The sequence below is a fragment of the Carya illinoinensis genome, chromosome 6 (assembly GCF_018687715.1).
Source record: "Carya illinoinensis cultivar Pawnee chromosome 6, C.illinoinensisPawnee_v1, whole genome shotgun sequence".
NCBI classification, from domain to species: domain Eukaryota; kingdom Viridiplantae; phylum Streptophyta; class Magnoliopsida; order Fagales; family Juglandaceae; genus Carya; species Carya illinoinensis.
In genome coordinates this window covers 5,799,538-5,822,343 of record NC_056757.1, presented here as the reverse complement: position 1 = coordinate 5,822,343, position 22,806 = coordinate 5,799,538, and the positions used below count along the sequence as shown (strand labels likewise).

At 35.9% G+C, this 22,806-nt stretch overlaps 2 protein-coding genes across 5 annotated transcripts; one reads left to right on the top strand and one right to left on the bottom strand.

The window, feature by feature from the left end:
- The first annotated feature begins 1,145 nt into the window (after positions 1 to 1,145).
- On the top strand, positions 1,146 to 3,124 carry LOC122312928. Of its 2 annotated transcripts, none has more exons than XM_043127602.1 (2): positions 1,146 to 1,679; positions 2,435 to 3,124. In XM_043127602.1, exons 1-2 carry the CDS (start codon positions 1,379 to 1,381, stop codon positions 2,791 to 2,793), a joined length of 660 nt encoding a protein of 219 aa, XP_042983536.1. In that variant the 5' UTR covers positions 1,146 to 1,378; the 3' UTR covers positions 2,794 to 3,124. The 2 variants fall into 2 exon arrangements, with proteins under 2 accessions (XP_042983536.1, XP_042983535.1); XM_043127601.1 differs by having other exon boundaries at positions 1,165 to 1,679; positions 2,426 to 3,124.
- Positions 3,125 to 6,596: 3,472 nt separating this feature from the next.
- LOC122313058 (small glutamine-rich tetratricopeptide repeat-containing protein) lies at positions 6,597 to 21,917 on the bottom strand. Of its 3 annotated transcripts, none has more exons than XM_043127768.1 (10): positions 21,688 to 21,917; positions 20,833 to 21,095; positions 20,096 to 20,132; positions 15,814 to 15,950; positions 13,626 to 13,692; positions 13,180 to 13,279; positions 10,334 to 10,497; positions 7,904 to 7,950; positions 7,781 to 7,831; positions 6,597 to 7,217 (listed from the first exon to the last, which is right to left on the bottom strand). In XM_043127768.1, the coding sequence occupies exons 1-10, from the start codon at positions 21,764 to 21,766 to the stop codon at positions 6,828 to 6,830; spliced, it is 1,335 nt and encodes a 444-aa protein (XP_042983702.1). In that variant the 5' UTR covers positions 21,767 to 21,917; the 3' UTR covers positions 6,597 to 6,827. The 3 variants fall into 3 exon arrangements, with proteins under 3 accessions (XP_042983702.1, XP_042983705.1, XP_042983703.1); XM_043127771.1 differs by having other exon boundaries at positions 20,096 to 20,129; positions 20,848 to 21,095; XM_043127769.1 differs by having other exon boundaries at positions 20,096 to 20,129; positions 21,688 to 21,913.
- Positions 21,918 to 22,806: the final 889 nt, after the last annotated feature.

The window sequence follows — 22,806 nt, the reverse complement described above, 5'->3', positions numbered from 1 at the left end:
ATTTCTCTAAATATATATATATATTGAGAAATATCCTTCCCTACTTTGATTTGTGTGATCTCTGGTCATATGCATCATATTTTAAATAGTTTTCATTTAAATGGCACTTAAAATCCGTTTAGCAAGTATGACTAAGAATGAAATTTAAGGTAAAAAGTAACCTTATTAGAAAAAAAAATAATAATAATAATGCTACGTATAAGTATGAATATGCAAGTGCCGTATAATCATTTTTTAAAAAATAAATAAATATGAAATTTACATGAAAAAAATTATTTTTTTTAATAATAGATATCATTTTTTTAAAGCAATTACATGGTGCACTTTACGAATATACGTATTATTACTCTTCTAAATATATATATATATATATATTACAACCTACATGAATATTTTATAAAACAAAAACTCTATGTATTTTATAAAACTAAATGAGTATTTTATAAAACTATAATAATTTCATAACTGTAGACAAAACCGTGGTCCATGATTCCATGCATTCGATATCAGAGAAAAGGTTAACTAAAGTGACAGAATATATTCTCTCTTTTTTACCAGGGAAGGCAATCGAACTTCATTCCTCTTATGATACTCTTTCAGAACTCGTTCCTCTTTATCCACCTGATATCAGAGACCTCTCACCATTGCTTTGAGAACTGGGCCAAGATAAAAAAGGGTTCAGTAAGTACGTGATGAGGCACTTTTGTTTTTCTTTTTGTTTTCTCTTCTGGAAATACCTTGGGCAGATTGAGTTCTAGAAAATAACCTAAGCAATATTACACTTCTGCATGTTACCCCATTATTATATTATGTAAAGTATTTAGTTATAAATGCGTTATATAAAAATAAATTTATAAACTGACGTGGCTTGATGTACTATGTCAGATTGTAAAATAACTTTTATTATAAAATAAATTTAACGGATTCTATAAAATCACATCAGTTTGTGGGTTTACTTTATATAATTTTTTTTATATTTGTAACAGTTCTCTTATATCATATTAAAGTAATATTAGATATAGTTTTAAAACGTACAAATTTTGTTCTTTTTTTTTAAGTTAGATTTATTTTTTAAAAATAGTTTTTTCGTCTAAATTTTAAATTTACTTTTTTTTTTTCAGAAAATGCACGAAATTTATATACAAAATATCATTTATTATTATTATTATTATTATTATTACTACTACAATGGGATTTGTTTGTGGGCCATATATGCACATATATGTTCAACTTTTCTGTATACCATAAAATGGATCTCCACCATATAAATTCACAGAACTCAGTCACTGATCAGTACTCCTTTAGATTCAAATATTTCCTTTCTTTTTGTGTTCTCCACTGTGCTTTCTTATTCACCTTTCCTCAGCTATAGTATAACATGAATGGTTACAGAGAAGAAAACTCGTTAATCTGCTATTTTCATCCCAAACAAGTGGTAATAGGGGTCTGCCCCTTGTGCCTGAATGAAAGGCTCCTCATCTTGGCCTCAAAACAAGGCCACCTTTCCTCTGCAGCTCGAAGCAGCACCCGTACTAGAGCACAAAGCTCCTCCACAAACAGAAAACCACACATCACTCTTCCAAAGATCTTTGCTCTCGGAGGCTCTCTTCTCAGTCGACTAGAGTTCCGGCATTGGAAATCCGAGCACTCAGATCACGATGCCTCCACTAGTCAAGAAGGTATTGCTATATAATTACTGCTACTCCTCTTATCATTGCCACGAGTTTCCATTACTATTATATGTAGCAGATTTAAAATTTCCCACCTTTTGTTTGCGTCTGTATTTGCGAGTTATCTTTTTATATAGTGATAAAGTTATGGTCAGAGCAAAGCAGCACAGAGAAAGTGTGGCAAACGGAAAATTTGAATGGCATTGTGTTAGCAGTAATTTGGGTCTGAAATTTATGGAATAATATCCCTATAGAGAGACTTTTGAGAAATCATGATGGTTTAACTAACTTCGAAAAAAAAAATCATGTCTGCTAACTAGCTAAATCTTGAAAATACAAACCAAGAGACTTATAAAGAAGGATATTTGAAATCATCGATGCGCTTCGAATTCACAGTTTTTGAATAAATAGTAGTGAAGAAGCAAGAACATTCTATTGCCCATATATATATATATATATATATGCAATGAGATCTAGGAGGGATCCCTCTCGGATCATGACCCATATCCCTTAGCTTAGATATATAATATAATATTGAGAGTGAAGGGTAAACATAATAGCATGAAATGCAGGTAGTTGTTTGGATCTGTGCAATTCAGGTCTTGATTTACCGCATTTAGGTTCAAAGAACATGCGTATCTTTTAGTTAATCCCCATATATACGAATATGAACGAAACGATTTTTTTTTTTTTTTTTGAGTTCTTTAATTATATTTTTTCTTGTTTTGGCATCCATTTTCACACTCGCAATTTAGCTTTTGAAGACTCATTTATATCAATCAAGATTGGAGACAACGGTGTGGCATCGTGGGAGAACAATCCAGTACTTTCTTCTAAGGTCCCCCTAGAGAACTGCAACATAACTCGGAATCACACCTGGTTCACCAAAGAAGCCAAGGAGACAATTAAGGAGACGGCCACCGCCAAGTCCGTTGTAGAACATGGGAAACCGCGTGCCTCACTTCGGTGGCGGAAGAGGATTGGTCATCTGTTCCAGCTCATCAGATGGAAAAGGTCCAACAAGGGCAATGCGCGCCACGTGAGCAGCAAGGTGGAGGGAGTGAAGGTGATCAGGAAGAGTTGGATAAGGACTCTGACAAAGAGAAAGACCACCATGGAATAAAGTAGGTTTTGTACGAAGTGAAAACAGTCGATTTCTTTTCACTTTCACTCTCTCATACCAATTTGATTGATGTGGGTTGATGCTCAAATGTGACTGTAAAGCTATATATATATATTGTGGAGATGGTAAAGTCAATATTGCTTTATCACTCAAAAATGTGCTTTTCTTTGCTTTGAAATCTTGTGGGGGTCCTTTTACTTTTCCCTCTCTTTTCCATTGTTTTTTTTAATGCAGATGACAGTCTGTAATAGGAATGTTGAAATGCGCTCCGGTTTGAGAAATGGACGGCCGAAAGGTAGATATATATAAGTTGTGAGTTATTCTGGATAAACCGATCGAGAATGCATGCATGTTAGGTGTAACAAAGTGGGAAACAAATGGAGAACAATGGCCCATAAACAGTGCTAGAAAACTTGTCGTATCGTTGTCTTTGGTGGGAGAATATCTTGTTCCTTCTTCTCTGAACACACAAAATGGAAGGGCAGAGAGCCATACCGAATGTTTTAGCTTTTATATATATAAATGATATGTTTCGTGGATTAGAAAATGGTCATTTATGTGCAAATGTTCAGTACTTAGCTAGGCATAACTTTTTTAATTACTTCTGTCCTTTGCTTGGGGTAGGTTGTCCTAAGTGTGAACAAGCACGCTAGCTCTAGCTAGCTAGTCTTGGGACCATTGATTTGCTACGTACAGGACCGCATCGGAGGTTGGAACAGCTTATATCTATGGAGTGGACGAAAATGACAGGACATAAATCTTCACCCCAACTTCATCTCATGATCTACAACTGCACAAGAAGACGGCCTATATATTCTCTAAGATATTATTATATATTTTAAACACATGCAGCATAAATGGAAGAGTTGCCCTAATATTGGATTTTTGGATATTATTTGAAAGCCCATGCCCAATACAAGATCAGATTTTAGCACGAGCGCGAGAATACTGAGAACACGAGCCAATATTAATGCAACAAAAAAGATGAGCCCCTCTAGATATATGGTTCTGAAGATGTAATCCATGTCAATAACTTCTGTTTTAAATAGTGAATAATCTCCTAGACTACAAGAACATTATCGGTTATCAACCGACCAAGAGCAAAAGCACTTTTGAGTATCTGATATGATACTATGACAGGTAGCCCATGCTTTAGTCTATTAGCAATGACTTTTGAAATCAACCTATAAACAACATTGTTGAATCAAATTTAGGTTGGGTTTGATTGTTGAATCAAACTCAACTCATTTCAAACTCATTATTGATGAAACTCACTACTTTTCTAACATTTTTATAAAAAGTTAAACTCATCTCTATGGAATTTATAAAATACTATTATTTACAATTCAACTTAACTCATCTCAACATCCAAACGTAGCCTTAATGTAATTAATTCCAACCGGTTGATGATTAATGTTGTTGGGAGTCAACCAAAACTAAAAATGAAGGGGGGGATTAGACAAATAATACTGCTACATACACAAAGAGATTACACAAAGTAAACTCACAAACTGATGTGGTTTCATAAGATCTGTTAAATCTACTTTACCATAAAAATAATTTTATAATTTGATGTACCACATTAAATTATATCAGTCTGTAGATTTATATTTATATAATTCTTTTGTATCTAGATTACTTCCCTTAGACAAATAATCTGTAAAAGAAACATCACTCGACAAGGCCATGCATGCATGGTCCACGTGGCAGGTGTGATACAAATTCTCAAATAAAAAATAAAGGAAAATTAATGAGGAAAAAAAAAACAGAGAGAAAATGGAAGGGCCGACAAGGGAAGGCGGGTGATAGAGAGAAAAAAAAGGAAGGACTGCTCAGTGCTCCCCTAAATCCCTTGTCGATGGATGAACTCAACATGTGTCGGTATGTTGAGAGAAAATGAGCAAGAAAATATGAAAAGAAATGCATATGATGATAAATGAATGTGCCAGCTAAGTGAGGGAGGGAGAAGGGGTTCTGGTTCTTCCCTCCTAAAAAGTGTGAGAAATTAAGAGTTTTAGGGGAGCTAGATCAAGAGGCCGGGCAGAGATAAAAACTAATTAGTGTCTTGCTCAATATGATCCATGTTTCATTGTACCACGCATTGAGGTTTTGTGTGTATGCGCATGCATTGAGGTTTTGTGTGTGCGCGCGCGCGTATGTTTGATGTGCTTACATTAGAGTAGGATGGAGTGTGCTAATTTTACTGTTTCTAGTAGGTTGAGGGTCATCACAGATACATACACAAAGCATGCAGATCTAGGATCATCACTCCAGAAGTGGTTGCTTGTTGATTTTTCACATGTTTATTCATATACACGTAACTTTAATACCGGCTTCTTCTTTATAATTATATATGTATCAGAGAGAGAGAGAGAGAGAGAGAGAGAGAGAGATTGTGGGTAAGAAAGGAAAGAGCAGAGTGGGCGAGGGAGAGGACCCAGCAAGATAAACCTTTCATCCACCAAATATGAAGTGGAGATGGTCAGAAGAATAAAGGAAAGCAGCTTTGCTCGCTTTGGTTCAAAGATGAAAAAGGGCTTCTCTGAGTAGTAGCCCGAGTCAATGAAACCTTTTAGAGGCACATTATTTTGTCACACCTCATAAATAAAAGACCACTGAATTGAAGGAACTTCCTTTCCTCTGTTCCCTCGTCTTCTTATCTCCTTTCCCCCGTCTTTCCTTTTCTAGTGACGAGGGCATGCAATCCATATGACCTCATGATCTCTCTTGCTTAAGTTACTTCATTTTAGAACAATTTTTCTATTCATCTTTTATTTTCTTCGTTGGATTTGTATATTAATTACTTAAACATACAACAACTTAAAATATATAGCACCAACAAATGTAATTAGAAATGACAAAAATCTAAGACAAAAAACAACATTTATCTTCTTTTTATAGTTTGGTTCCTTGTGTTTCCCTATATACCTTTCTTTTGCTAAGTTAAGAATAATGTTATTCATCATCTTTTATACTATCATCATTTCACCGTCTCTTGAAATATATAAATATTAAATGATTGGAAAATTATTAGTCATCTTTTACTTATTTATTAATCATCTAATGTCACATTAGGTGATAATAAAAGTGATGATGATCAAAAGATGTAGTGTTTTTCAATAAGCACTTCATCCACAAAATGATCTTACAAATACAAAAATGTAAACTAACAAACTAACGTAATTTATTATGATCTGTGATATTGTAAAATGTAAATTTACTTTTGTCAATATAGTATTTTTCAGCAGCCGAATAATACTATTATTTTTGCATGAATAATGCTAAGTACAAACCTCATACAAGCCCTTTATATAAAAAAATATATCCCACTAATAAATAATAATCTTTTTTTATATATTTTTTTATATGAGGTCTACTTTTTTACAAAGATTTGTATGAAACTTGTCTATTTAAAATTTGTACAAATCATTTCTCTTCCCGCATTTTGCTGTGTTTAGAGAGAGAGAGAGAGAGAGAGAGAGAGAGATGAATGGCATTAGAAGCTGCTTAATGACTATAATGGGGACACAACTGGGAGAGTCCTAAAAGTGAACCCACCCTCCCAACAAGAAAACGACGCAACGACACACAAGAACTAGGTGGAAAAGATTTGCTGTTGATTCTCTAAGAGTGGAAGTATCCAACGACCATCAAGCAAGCATGATTGGTTCCCGAACGATAACGAATTATGAACGTCAAAAAATGAGGACAATTATATATGGTCTGCTTTCATCTGAAAGGTTGGTGCCTGTCCGTGATCTGTGAATATCGTCAAATTTGAGTGTTTCGCAGTAGGAAGAAAATGCAAAAGAATAATAACGATGCAAAAAGACGTTTGAGTTTATACAGTTCTCAAAAGTAGATCTTAGATATTTCCAAAGTTCAAAAATGTCGTATTTTCATCCTATAATATGATGTCATGTCAATTAAAATTAATGTTTCCGGAACAATCTTAGATATAGGACAAAAATACCACATTAACCGTCCTTTGAAAATACCTAATAATTTTCCAGTTCGAAGATCAGCAGAAGATTTTAGTTCTGTGGCGGTCTTTCGTTCGTGGTATCTTGTGAATTAGGATGGGATGCGGACCCTGTGAACATCTCCATCACAGATCTCAAAGCTCCTGTTAGTTCCTCAGGCATTTGTTCTCCAAAATTCAAATTGATATTCCCCCCTATTCTTATTTCAGGATCATCGGCTCCATTCACATGGCTGTCTTCTTCATGCCCGTCTTGAGAATTCTGTCCCTGGTATGCATTTGCGGCACTTGCAGCCATGTTCATAAACATGCTCGCAAAATCAGCAGGGATGGCAGTAGTGCCAAATGGCATGGACGTAAATTGAGTTGTTGCATGACTCCTTTGCCCTCTTGTAGACTGGTTGTCGTATTCTTGATTGCCACGACTTGTTGAAGAAGTATTCTGTGCAGGACAAGGAAACGGATAAGTTCCACAGTACTTGGTGAAACATGGTTAACATTAGCAAAACAAACAAAGGACGACAACAAATGCTTATATGTGTTTCAGAAAAGCATTTGGAAGATCCCAAGGAACCAATGTGTTGTTGTTGACGTCAAAAGTTGTGTGGAAGCATGATTTAGCTGTATTTGGATGCTAAAGTGATCTCAAATGATCTGAGTTAATCTGTGAATAGTAATGTTTTGTAGTTTCCATTGAGACGTGTTTGAATGTATGAAATAGGTTGAGATGGGTTTAACTTTTTACGAAAAGTTGAAAAGGTAGTAGGTCCCATCAATTATTGGTTTGAAAAGGATTGAAGTGATCTTGACATAGCTTTTAAGTGATTTCAATAAGGGCCAAAGTACTTCAGTATATATGCGTAAGTACACCAAATAGGCATAAGTAAAATCATCACATCCTAGTTGAGAAACTAGCGAAATGTCATATCCTACATCCAAAAAAGCGTCATTTAATAATGACTTTAAGGTGGCCTGCAATTCTTTCCTAGTTGAGAAACTAGGTACCTGATCATGTTCTGTGCGTTGTTGCTCTTCCCTCAGTTTTTGCTCCGCAACCTGGTAACAACAATGTCATGATAAAGATGAAGTTGAAGAGGAAAAAGAAGAATTAGGAATAGAAGAACCAACCCGAATATTTTCCTTGACAGAGTCATTATCAGGATCTAATTCCAGTGCTGAAAAGGCAAAGTCTCACAATTAGAGATAATTTTACTACAGATCTTAATCGAGCCAAAAATAATAATTGAAAAAAGAGACCTATTTTGATACCCAACGAAGGATTGTTCTTAATAATTTTTTTGATGAAGAGGAACCCTACAGACTATACAAATGCGACATGTCATTTACCTGGTTAAAGGATTATTCAAATATTATTCTGGAGATAGCGTTTTTTAATATGTTGAACTTGTTAAAAATAAAAATAAAAAATAAAAAATAAAAACAAAAGAATGTGTAGGTGCATGATTCTATAACTAGAGATTGACTGCACACCATAAAGCAATTGTTAAAGATTCAGGGGAAAAAAAAAAGGATAAATTCAATGAACATCCATCTAGAGAATATGTTTTCTCTTCACTCATACAATTCTGTTTAAAAACAGTGTCGGACATGTAACTGGCTATTATGATTAACGAGATGAGATATGGAAGGATGATGTTCTACTAAATTTGTCAGGAAAAGTTAATATCACCATGTGATCACTGGATCTCATAACAAGGGCTACTTACAATTCAAGCCTCCACAAAAGTTTGATGTATACAAGAGACCCGCTCTGCTAACTAATCAAGGAAAAAGCAGAAGAGACCAAACAATCTAGAAAACTAGGAAATTGAGAGAAGTTATGAGTAGCATTGTGGTCCCGAAATGTGCAGAAGAAACATCCTCCACACTTCAATGATACCATCTTCCCAAAGGGTATTGCCAACATTACCACCGACCCTTGGGGTATAACCCATTCGAACCCACACAGAAGAAATATCAATACCCTTAACTCCCAACCACCATGAAAAGATTTTTATTATATATATATATATGTTTGTATATATATGATGGGGAACCACCCCACTGCAGAGCCCTTAGGACTCACCCATGGAACCTAAACCCTGGGAAGACTAACACAACAACCCACCGCCATGGCCTCCCACTTAAATTGCAGTTTAATTCCAGCGTGTATCGAACTTATGACATGGGGCACAGCTGCACATGCACACAAGTTCGCCCTTACCACTTGGGCTACCCACGGGTGGGTCCAACCACCATTAAAAGTTGATGAAAGCATTGATCATTCCGCCTACACATACAACACCAGTCCATATTATCACCCATCCTTTTCTCAAATTATCCACTGTACATGAGAGTTGAGAGTATGGTAAAAGGATTTAACCTCAAAGGACTGGTTTCAGTAGGAATCCAGCCAATTTTACCCCACCTCATCCTAACAAAATATTCTCAATAAAATAACAAAGAGATTGGGTTGAAAGTTAGATTTTGGAATATGATGTCGGTGTGGAGATCAACCTATGAAGCCCTCCTCCCCCACATGCTACCGAATTTTGCTTCCACCATTGATCGACACAAGGCCTTCCCTCTCCATGGCGTACCTGGTACCTCCATAGCCATTCACCCAAAAGTGCCTTGTTAAACATGAATAAGTTTTTAATCCCCAAACTGCTTTATTAATTAAAGTGCAGATCTTAGGCCACTTGACAAGGTGAGACTTGAACTCATCACCAACTCAAGTCACACAGTTACTAGGAAATGAATAGGTCACATACTTCACTTCTGTATATCCGTATATTTTGAGGGCTGGCCAGTTTAATTTTTCAATCTTTCCTACATTTAGTCCCCTTCTTTCTTGTTAGTCGTGTTATGCACTGTTGACATATTTCTTCTTTATATCTCCAATAGAAGGGGGGAAAACAAGAAGAAGAAGAAGAGAGACTACCTAATTACACCATTAAAATCAAGTTCAAGCTTTCAAATACCCTTTTCACAATAATGATAAGCTCAAGCAGAGACATCTGAGCTCGAGTCAAGCCCAAACACAAATGATGCACAAACAAATTAAGCATCAAAGAACCAAAGTTTGGCATAACTTTCCTTGAGTTAGCTCCTAGATAAAACAAACTGCAAATATGGGCAAAATTTTTGTTAATAAAAAATGAGCATAAGAGTTTTGTTTTCAAAAAAAAAAAGCATAGCCTTTTATCTTCCATCTGTTAACTGTTCAAATATAAGGGAAGATAGGGATCATTTTGCTCAATCATTTCAAGGAAGTCTGAAGTTGTCCTCCATTAAGGCTTGCAGACTTATCTGAACAGTTTTGGATTATAAGGATTCCACCATTGTATGCTAGGAGAGTCCACCAGCACCAATGGAAAATCCCTTTATTAATTACCCCAACTGATACATTAGTATGCATGCATGATGCATATAAATGTCTTAATTGTTAGTTCAACCTCTACTTTCCTTCAACAGGGATGCAAGGAAAAAACTGAAAGCAATAATAAAAAAAGTACCATGCAATGAATGGCACTAAGAAATTAATCTGTCACCAACCTTTTTTAAATCCTTTATTGATAGCATCACTGTAGTTTCCTTGTGCATAATAAGCCAAACCCAGACGACTGTATGCCTTGCTATAACTTGGGTTAATTTCAATGGATTTCATGCAGTCTCTGATTGCTTCAGTGTATTGGTGGATCTGAGTGTAAGCAGCTGCTCTGAGTTTCACACATCATGTTAATGAATCTATATTTGCATTCTAAAGAATACAAAAATCTAATAATTTTTAAATTGTGGCAAACAGAAAAAGAAATCATGTTCAACAAGCAAGGCATGACCATCTAATTATAGCAATAAATTTTAAGCATTTGAAGAAAAGTTCCTGCTAAATGTCATCAAGTGAACAGAAAATGTCCTTTGAATTTTTTTTCTCTTCTTGGTAATTGAGATATATTGAACATTACGATAGATGGAGTTTGGTCCCAAAATATGCCTGTGCTCATCTAGTGTGTGTTGTGGGGGAGGAGGGAGGGATGGAGGGGTGTGGGGGAGAAGGTTAGATGGTGTGATGACTTGGGTCACCTTGACATGGAAGGTTGGGTTTAGAATTCTAATTCACCTTTAGATCTTTACTTTTCCTTTTCTTTTTTTCTTTTTTTTTTTTAGGGTCTTTATTTTTCTCATTGTTTACAACAGACTTTACCATCATTTGGCATTGTATATGAGCTGAACAACCCTATGTATAAAGCATCTATATTACCTAAACCCCAATTTAGACCACCTTTCAATGGTGCAGTATCTAGACTTGATGTTGGGAAATGGACTTTCTTTTTCCTGGGCAAGATGCAAGTTGGCTGGGGATTGGATTTTTCCATGAAGTTTTAATAATAGTGGTCGACATGCATTGCGGTGCTGAAAATTATTCTATATTTTTGGAGACCAGTACATTTTACACCCTCCAACTACAAGGAGCTTTGTACCCCAAACTGCCAAAAATTGACCCACTACAGCTTCCAACTACCAAGACCTGACACTTTGCATATTCCTTCAATGTTGAACAGATGGATGAAATGGTTGTGGAGGTATCATAAGGAACTTGAAGCCCTCTGGAAGATGGTGATTGAGAGCAAATATGGGGGCCTATGGGGGGTTTGGTGTACAAAAGAAGTGAGAGGTGCGTATGGAGTAGGTTTGTGGAAACATATAAGAAGAGAGTGGGAGGTATTCTCTCGATATACTCGACTTTGTTTAGAAGAGGGAACCCAAATAAAGTTCTGGTACGACACTTGGTGTGATCATGTTGCTGTAAAGGACTCTTTTCCTTACTATTCTGAGTTGCAAGGGACATAGATGTTTCAGTGGCAGATATAATGGGGAGATCAAGGGAGCAAATTCAGTGGAACATCAACTTCAGTAGGGCTGCACAAGACTGGGAGATGAGCAGTTTTGAAGCTTTTTACAGCCTTTTGTATGCTAGTAAACCGTGTAATTCCCATTACAGGATAGGCTAAGGTGGACACCTGCAGGTAAAGGTACTTTTTTGGTGCGTTCTTTTTATAAGACCCTTACCCAAGAGCCATCTATCCAATTTCCATGGAGAAAGCTCTGGAGACATAAGGCGCCACCCAAAGCAGCGTTCTTTGTGTGGACTGCTTCCTTGGGTAAGATTCTCACAACTGATAATTTGAGGAAACATAGGGTGATCATCGAAGATTGGTATTGCATGTGTAGGAAGGGGAGTGAATCTGTGGATCATCGCTTAATACATTGTGAGATAGCGAGAGGGTTATGGAATGAAGTCGTTGGCAGAGTTGACTTGGCTTGGGTTATGCCTGAGACTGTGGTAGCAGTTTTGGCTAGTTGGACAAATTTGATAGGCATTCAATAGATAAAAGCAGTGTGGATGATGATCTCTATATGCATCATGTGGTATTTGTGGCAAGAGCGCAACAAAAGGACAAATAGAGATCGATGGAGGAATTAAAAGCTTTCTTTACTAGAACTCTTTGTACTTGGGCCATTGCGGTTGATTTCAATGGCTTAGACTTTCATGATTTTCTTATATCCATTGCTCCTACGTAGATAAGACAACTATACATTCTACCAGGCATTTTGCCTTTCATTGATTAATATATTATATTTTACTTACCAAAAAAAAAAGGTGATGTGGAACGATATTGATAGTAAGGTGCAAAGTGTCAGTTTTAGTAGTTTGGGCGGACAGTAAAACTCCTATTAGTTTGAGGGTGTAAATTGTATTTATCGCAGACTCCAGGCTTAAAATTGAAGAATTACACAAACATACAGACATAATCAAAAGAACAACACTGAACATGAGCCACTCTGTGAGAACTAATGTATGCATATAGCTAAGACAACAAAAATTAGTAAATCTAAACAGTAGTAGAGCACCTGTTATATTGTGGCAAGAGCGCAACAAAAGGACAAATAGAGATCGATGGAGGAATTAAAAGCTTTATTTACTAGAACTCTTTGTACTTGGGCCATTGCGGTTGATTTCAATGGCTTAGACTTTCATGATTTTCTTATTTCCATTGCTCCTACGTAGATAAGACAACTATACATTCTACCAGGCATTTTGCCTATTCATTGATTAATATATTATATTTTACTTACCAAAAAAAAAAGGTGATGTGGAACGATATTGATAGTAAGGTGCAAAGTGTCAGTTTTAGTAGTTTGGGCGGACAGTAAAACTCCTATTAGTTTGAGGGTGTAAATTGTATTTATCGCCGACTCCAGGCTTAAAATTGAAGAATTACACAAACATACAGACATAATCAAAAGAACAACACTGAACATGAGCCACTCTGTGAGAAGTAATGTATGCATATAGCTAAGACAACAAAAATTAGTAAATCTAAACAGTAGTAGAGCACCTGTTACAGTAGTAGACAGCATTATTTTCACATAGTGCTATAGCACAAGTATACAACTCGATTGCATCAGAATACAGCTTTGACTGCATGGCCCGGTTACCTGCACACAGAAAACTTTACATAATAAATCTAGCAAGTGGATGGCTTAATCAGATAATGTGGATATTGTCAACAACATATTGCATGGAGAGCAATATCACTGAATGTTGATGGACCAAAACATAATTTCAAAAAATAAAAAAATAAAAAAAAGGTTCCTGTGTTCACATTCATAAATGCATAGATAAATGTTTGGAAAACATATTTTCATGGCATATATCCCGTTGGAAATACATGTAACTGAGAGTTAGCACAGCTTATGCAATAGCAACGAGGGAAAATAAAATTCAATTCTCACACACTCTTTAAGAGAAATATGAGCAAGAACATATAGGCATGAAAATCACCTTGTGATTTTAAGGTCTCAGCTAGGTTGTCGATATCCAATGTCTGGCATCCAGATCTTTCCAACTCCTAATGTGGCAGAGAAAATTTTTGTCAATAAAGTATTATTTGTTTGATAAGTAAAAATAATTGTCAATAAAGTATTATAGGGAAAAAAGAATAAAAAGAACTAGGAAATCAACAATTACATAATCTAAATGCCATGTTTATAAGGAATAAAAATAGCAGAAAACCATTAAAAAAGAACATAATAAGTACATCACTAAATATTGGAAACCAACCAACAAAAGGACCAAAATGGAAGAAAAGAGTGGTAGACTCAACAAGAACTGTGTATAAAATCAGGTTCTCAAATGGTTATGATGTGGAACCTCACATAGGCAAGGTCTTTCAAACCAGCCATTAGGGAATAAATCCCAGATACACAACCCCACATATCAAAGTCGTGTATCAGGTAATCTAAAGAACTTATTATGTATAATTGAACCCAGGATGTTATAGCCTACAGCTTATTACTTGATTTGATAAACAGGCAAAAAAGCATATAGGCAATCATGTCATGTTAATTTCAGATCACTTAATAATTCAATTGCATTCAACAAAACGGAAACTAATCTAGATGAAACAACAACATTAACAACCACACTCCTCAAAATTTTCATCAAGATGCTCACGAGACATCACCCATGAGAACAATGAGAATATGGGCGTACGCTTTAATAGAATAACCCATTAGCGACTTTATATTTCAATTCTGCTGAAACTACCTCCTGCGAAGAAAGACTTCATATGCTTTTCCTCTATACAAAGGCCCTGATGCCAGACGTTAAGAGCATATGTTAGCATGTGGGAACTTTGTCCCAAATTGTATTAGAACTAGCCTGAGGATATAGTTTTTTTATGGGTAATTAAAAAAACATAATAAGATTTGATCCTTTTTGTTTGAAAAAGTGAGAGAAATATAGTTGCTCATGCGTTCTCCCAAAGAAACAAGAGGAAAAGACCGAGGGAGAGATTCTGAAAAGAAGCAACACACTCAATATTGCTTCAAGGGAACGAGTCATGTGGGAACTGAATTGAATCCACACTGACCAGATGATGAAGCCTTTCAACTGACAAAGTAGAGAAGATAAGAGGAAGCAGGATTTGTGTTTTTTAAAACATTTTTCTGTATCTTTAGCAACATAGAAACATTAAGACAAGATCTGAGGGAAGGAGATGTATAAACCCTAAGAAGCCAGAGAAAGGGGTGAACTGTATAAATCAATAAAACCCATGCATAATGAAGCCACCAATGGAATATAAAGGGAAAAAATCACACCACAACATCTTCCTTATAAAAATATGAACTCCCATCAACATCCTTTTAATTCTCCAAAAACAAGGGACCAATATATTGTTTTTTTTTTTAATAGGTAAACTTTTTTAGGATAAATACTTGGAAGGTGGTTTGAACCCAGGAACTCCCATCCCATAGCAATGAGCTTAACTGTTGGGCTGCAACTCAGTTTTTTAGGAACCAATATATTGTTAGGGAATGAACTGCTCAATTTATGTATTCCAGCCATGTGATTTACAGTTAAGCAGCATTTAAGTATGTTGTGGTGAATCCAAAGCATGGATATTCTATTGAGATACTGCACGAGGGAATGGGATGACCAAACACTAAAGTTGACTAAAACCCAAGGGACAAAACTGAGATGGTATGCAAGATTCATATGTTTGACTACTACTAAATTTTCCAACCTTACAAAGATAAGCCACAATGTCTGAGAAATAAATATTATTTTTTATAAGATATAACAATAAACGTCTGAGAAATAAATATTAACAACTCCAAAATCACTAGACTGTTTGGAATGAATTCCCTTACTTAATTCCCATTGGTCATGACAATGAAGTGGTCTCACCTTTAGATTACCATGCCTTTGAGACTACACACTTTCCATTCTCATAGTTTTGTGCAGGGAAGTTGAGTCACTTTGCTTTAGTAGCATTTCCCAGGCACACAGAATAAAATCTTGCAAAATCTCTTGTAGTTCCATATTTTACACACTTACAAAATACAATACTTTTATGACTACACACTACACTAAAATAATCAGCTGATCCATAATCTTAAGAAGCATAAGTATACAAATCCATATATCGAATGCAACATATGTAGGTTTGCAGGAGAATGAATCATACAGATAAAGCATCCTGAAATAAACGGGTTACTTTCTCCAATTGGACTGGGTCATCATTTCCGTCAGGCATGGTTCTGAAAAAGTGGATTTTCTCAAGTGCAGCAAAGAATTGTCCAAAAAGTTCATCTTTAGATATACCTACCAACAACATTGTCAATAAAAAAACATTAGCGCAAAATTTATAAATATGCGGGAAGAATTCTAAACCAATCTCCAGCTCAATTATATTGTAGAATAAAGTCTTAACATTTATGAACACCTCCACCAACTTATTTGTGAAAGTATTCTTTACCAAAATCTCAGCAATACCTCAAAATAAAATAGTTACAAAAACATTCAAATAATACAGGGGCATCAAACAATTTCTTCTTATCTGATGGTTGAGCAGTTACCCCAATTGGTACCAACCCTAGGCAACAAAATGTTGCTCTTTTTTAATCCATTTTAAATTTGTAGAGGTAAAAGATTATTAGCTTGGTGAGTGAGATGTACAAGATTCTCTCCAAAAGTTTTGGCGAATAGATTGAGCAAGGTGATAGAGAGGTTAATATCATAGCCTCAAAATGCCTTTGTCAAAGGTAGGCAAATTCTTGACTCCATCCTTATTGCCAACGAGTGCTTGGATAGTAAATTCAAGTATGGAGAGCCAAAACTTTTGTGCAAGCTGGATATGGAAAAAGCTTATAATCATTTCAATTGGAGATTCTTGCTTTACATGCTCAAGAGATGTGGCTTTGGTATGAAATGATGCACATGGATCCATCCTTGTATTTCTATGGCTTGCTTCTCTATACTAGTGAATGGTGCCAAAAGGCTTCTTTAAAAGCTCACAAGGCTTGAGACAAGGTGACCCTCTATCTCCGCTACCTTTTGCTTTTGTGATGGAAGCTTTTAGCAAGATGATTTCAGGCATCGTGGAGAATGGGTTCTTAGTGGGGGAGGCAAATACTGGCATTCTCAACATATCCCATCTATTATTCGCCAATGATACTCTAATCTTTTGTGGGGCTTGCCACGATTAACTTCAAGCTTGGAGGGCTCTCCTTTTATGCTTTGAAGTTGTAATAGGGTAGAAGATGAACTTAGCTAAATCAAAATTAGTTGCAACGGGTGCTATTACTAATGTGGAGGGTATGGCTTAAATTTTGGGATGCAAGATGTCTCAGCTGCCTATGAAATTATCTTGGCCTCCCATCGGGTGCTCTATTCAAATTGGTATCTATTTGGGATAATATTGAAAAGGTTGAGCTGAAATTGGCTAGTAGGAAGAGGATGGATTTATCCAAAGGTGGTAGGGTCACCCTAATCAAAAGTACTTTCTGCTCCCCATCAAGATGGCTCATTGCATGGAGAAAATCCAACACGACTTCTTTTTTTTTGTTTTGTTGTGTGTGTGTGTGTGTGTGTGTGTGTGGGGGGGGGGGGGGGGGGGGGGGGGGTTAGTAAACGACGAATTTAAGTTTCACTTGGTGAAATGGGCCACAATATGCCCTCCTATTCAAGGAGTTTGGGCATTCGGAACTTGCAATTTTTCAATAAAGCCTTGCTTGGCAAATGGCTATGGGGATGCCACAATGAAAGGGGGGCCTTGTGGAGAATCATCATCAAATTAAAGCAAGGTGACCCATTGGGGAGGATGGTGTTCCAATGAGGTTGAGTGGGCCTTATGGTGTGGGGCTATGGAAGCATATAAGAAGACGTTGGGTGTAATACCCCATATAATAAGGATATGGGTAGGTGGTGTATGGGATCCCACATTGCTTGGGAAGGAAAAGTTCATGCTCTTTATAAGGTTCCAATGGGGCTCCAATTGTATCATTGACTAGTCCTTTTGGAGTATAGGCCATGTGGTTTGGGCCTTCCATTGGGGCGTTACATTGGGACACATTCAAGAAATATCCGCTTTAGGGTGGGCGATGGATCCAAAATTAAATTTTGGCACAATGTATGGTGTGCCAATAGGGCCCAAAAGGAAACATATTGTTTATCATATAGCAAGAATGAAAAAAGCCTCACTTGCAAACCTCTTAATACTCTCTAATGGTGTTCCCTAATGGAATGTTAAATTCCTCAAAGATGCACAAGATTGGGAAATTGACACTTTTTTAGAGTTCTATGACCTAGTGTACTCCACCCATTTGTTGGGGGGAGTCAAAGACAATAATTTGGTGCCGCTCTAAGAAAGGGAAGTTCACAGTTAGCTCTTTCTACCAAGCCATGACAATGCACAATACAAATCCATTCCCATGGAAAAGTATTTGGAAGACAAAGGCACCCCTAAAGGCAACATTTTTTTTTTTTTTTGATAAGTAAATAAATTATATTATCAAAGAATAGGCAAAAGCCCAATACATTGTTTAATTGCCATAACTAGGTATGTTCAATGGACATAAGGAAATCATGTAGCTCTAAACCATTGAAATCGACTGCTTTGGTACAAGTACAAAGAGTTTGAAAAAGTAAAACTTTTAATTCCTCCATCGATCTCTCTTTGACCTCGAACGTTCTGTCATTGCACTCTCGCCATAAACACCACATGATGCATATAGAGATCATCTTCCACACCGCTTTTATCTGTTGATTGCCTATCATATTTGTCCAACTGGCTTCCTTGGGGAAGATCTTACTCTAGACAACATAAAGAAACGTCGGCTCAACCCCCACCCCGCCCCCACATATATATAATTATATATATAAATATATAAAAAAATACCCCATCGATGAATGAAATGTTATTCTTTTGTTAATTTAGTTAATTGTAATGTTGCTACAATAGTAAAATTTGTAATATTTTTAGATGAATTTGTAATTTTGTAATAGTTTTCTCTTAATTATCATTGTAATATATTAATAGCTCAATTATGATTATTAGTTAATAGTTGCGATTTAGTAGTATACTAGTATATAATTTTATAAATTATCATTGTAAATTATTTTTTGTTATTAAATTTTGCATTTTTTAATTTTTTTTTACTTCAATTATGGGCCCAATCCTAGGTGATCGGGGGGGCAGACGGATTGGGTGTCCGCCCCTGCACCCGGGCGGGGAACCCCCCCCCCCCCCCCCCCCCGGCACATAGGTGCCGGGGCGAAAAACCCCAATCCCCACACATGCAGGGGGCAGGGTGCGACCACCCCCTCCCTCCCCAGGTAGCACCCCTAGTTGTATGTACTAAAAGAGTAGAGAGTCGGTTGACCATCTTCTACTTCAAGGATATTTTCTAGTTTGAATGAATCAATGAACGCCTTAGAAAAGATCTTGACGATGGAAATTTGAGAAAGAGGCATATTGTTGTAATGGAGTGGTGTTGCATATGCAAACAAAATGGGAAAAACATTAATTGACTTTTACTACATTATGAGTTGGCTAAGGACATAAAGAACAGCAATATTCAACGCTTGGGATCAAGTGGGTTATTCCCCTAAAGGTGATTGAGTCGCTGAAATATTTGGGAAAGTCATGAAAATTAAAATGTTTAAAGGATGGACCCACCATGCTTAATATGGTGCATTTGGTAAGAGGATGGTGACAGAGTTACCAACCATAATATAGAACAATCTCTATCACAACAGCTCCCACTTCTCTAGCCTTCTAGACTTTTAAGGACTTTTTCCCTTCATCTTCTTCTTGCTAGTTTGGTGTCTCCTTTTATATACTTCTTGTGTACTTGGATTTCTGCACTTTTAATAAATTTTGCAGTACTTACAAAAACAATATTCCTAGCTAGTTCCTCCCCCCCCCCCCCCCCCCCCCCAAGTCTTCTTAATTAGACATAAGAATGATATAATTAAATATGTAGAAAAATCCCTTGAATCTAAGACTTTCTCTTCTGCAACCATTCCTCTTTCTTCACAAAATAGTGAAGCCTACTTTTCCATTATGAATAAAATTTTCTACTTATCAAGAAAAATTACTTAAGCCCATGTGCAACAAATAAAAATAGTCAATCATATGACTGCAAACATTATTCAGAAAAAATAATGTGTTTCCGATAGCTTGTCGATGCAAGGCTGTTTAAAACCAAGAAAAATTGAAGGCAATATAAATGCAACACACCTGTGTACTTGGGTTGCACCATTGTGCTTCTTAATAAAAAATTTCTTACTTAAAAAAATTTTGCAACACAGTTTTTCCTATAGGGTCTTTGTGTTGTCAGATTTTTTTACAAAAACCAGCTAAGTCATAGCTTAAAATACCATACAATGAGAAAGCTACAGAGTAAGAGAAAGATCAATACAGAAAGCAACAACTTCAGCACTAAAACAAGAAGACATTAACCTACCCGATACAAGAGGTTTCCTCATCCCAACATCACCCTGCTTGAGTTGGAAAACATGAAACAAAGCCACAACTCAAATTCAAGAAGCATTGCATGATAACAGAAACAAAATTAATTCCAAATGCATGCAACTCTGCAGCATCATTAAAATTATAACCTCAGATAAAACCAAAGAAAGGAAAAGCAACAAGCAGAATGTAAGACGCAAATTTTAACACCACAACATCATCAACCAAATGCAAACATTTATGGTACATCAATTCAAATCCTCCAACATTATGACAAAAAAAATTACAAACAGGGTAAATATCACCTATAAACATATTAACAGACAAGGGGACTTGCGACCATTTCATGAACGTAAGTATAGAAAAATTTATATAATCATATCAATTTTGTCGATTAGGCCTAACAACAAATACAGTTACCAAATTAGAGTCTATCATATCCTCCTCAAATCAACAGTAACTAAACTTAAGTATCATAGAATTCCATGTACATTGCCACAATAAATGGTTCAAAACATTGGTACTATTTCTAATGAGCGCTCAAAACTCCACTACAAACCATTTTACTCCCATGTTCTGAAAAAACAATTCCAGCACTTAAAACTTAACATATTTAAGGCACACATTGGGACGACTAATTATTAAAAGCAGACTACGAGAACAATGTGTGTAAAAACATATAACATGATGCATGCACAACATGCACACACGAGAGAGAGAAAGAAAGAAAACCACAGAATTTGATGCCTCTGAAAGCTTAGCATCAGCAGTATTTTGAGCAGAGGACAAACTTGGAGCATCCTCCGAGATTGTGCCATGAGAAGTATCAGTTCGAGCTTCATGATGCTCATTTGCTTCCAATGAATGAAATAAGTCAACCAACAAATTGGGCTTTATATGGTCATCAGCAGAAGATGAATCGAGCTTAAACGCCTCTGTTAAGCATTCCCTAGCAACTTCAAGACCTTCAAGATCAACACCAGGAGCAGGTTCAACTGTCCTAAAGGTAACAAACCACCATCAGAATAGGTATCTAAAAGGATAAAATGAGATTTTTCATTAAAAGAAAAGATATAAAATTGAAGAGACAAAAAAATAAAAAGCCATATGCACCCACTAAACAGAAAAAATAAAATATAAATAAATAAAATCTCCACATAAGGGGTTTTTTTTTTTTTTTTAACACTTCTCTAAGAAAAATGTCTACTCTTAACGATCATCGAAAATTTGGTCGCACAAACGGCGAAGCACACAGTGACACAACAATGGCTCATTATAAGGCACTAAAGTCTCAACGCTCTAGCATCTATTCCTATCTCTCCAAATGAAAGGCTTGTAGTATGTAGATGAGCTAGATTTTAACTACCATTTGGCAACTCTATTTAGAATGATAATCCCGAAGAACGATGCTGGAAATAATATCAGAATAAACGATCATACTCGACCAAAAACATACCTTTAAAGAACGCACAAAAACCAGAAAGGAAATCAATATCTAAACATATAATTGATTAGAGATTCATTAGTTTAGAACTCGAAGACAAAAACACAGAGAGAGAGAGAGAGAGAGAGAGAGAGAGAGAGAACCGTTGTTGAGGAAGTCGAAGAAGGCACGAACAATGCGACGACAGATGGGAGAATCGGTGTTCAGGTTGTAGTTGGCCATAGCGGGCGACTGTGCATTATGAGGGGGATGGGGATGACTGATGAGCGCGTGGCTCGATGGCTTTCGTATGCGTTTCGGATCTTTCGGGAGCCCCCAAAGTCCAAAGAGGAGTTTTGTGTAGCAGACTCAATGTGTTTGGCTGCAGGTCGATGCAAGTCTTCACCGGGAACAGAATAACTTCTTGGCCAAGTTTTCTCAAAAGGGAAATGCTTTGGATCCAAATAATGGGTGCCAAGCATTTATACGAGAGTAATGTTATACACCATACTAATATCTTATTTACATCTTATTAAATATGATATAACGCATTTACCATCATTTGATGATAAAGAATCATGCAATAAATTATCACTCAATAATAATAAATGTATCACATTTGATATAATGTGATGCAAGTAAGATGGTAGTATGGTGTATAGAATTTTCTTTTTTTTATTAAATATTTACCATCCGTAAGCTAGTGTTTTTCTATTTTTAGTAACCAAGTAAATATTTTTTATTCATGTTATAAATTTTTTTTTTTAAGAATTAAAAATATTATGAAAATAGAGCAATTTGCCTTGTTGGTGGGGGATTCTCGACGGCTATAGTGCCACCCAAATTAAAATTTGCAAATCTTGCACAATCACTTTAAAAAATATAGTTAGTCTATCGTTTTTCGTGTAAATTTCATATGTTTGTCCCTATTTTTAAATAAATTACACAAAATTTGCATTTTAATATTATATAAATTATTATTTTAATGTAAATATCTATTTTAGGTTTTCTTTAAAATTTAAGTTGAAATTTGGTAAGGCAACTCAGGGTGGCTGTTACCCTAACCACCACAAGGTTTAGGTAGCCACGTTACAGTAGATCACCATGGAATGGTTAGAACTTCAGCCTCCACAAGTGACCCCAATCAGAACATGACATGGCCAACTAGTGGTGGTTGGTGTGGCCTTACATTATTTTGTTATATTTTTTCAAATATAATATCAATTATACATTATAAAAATGTATTTCTTATTTATAAATATTAGTGAAATTCTTAAGAATAA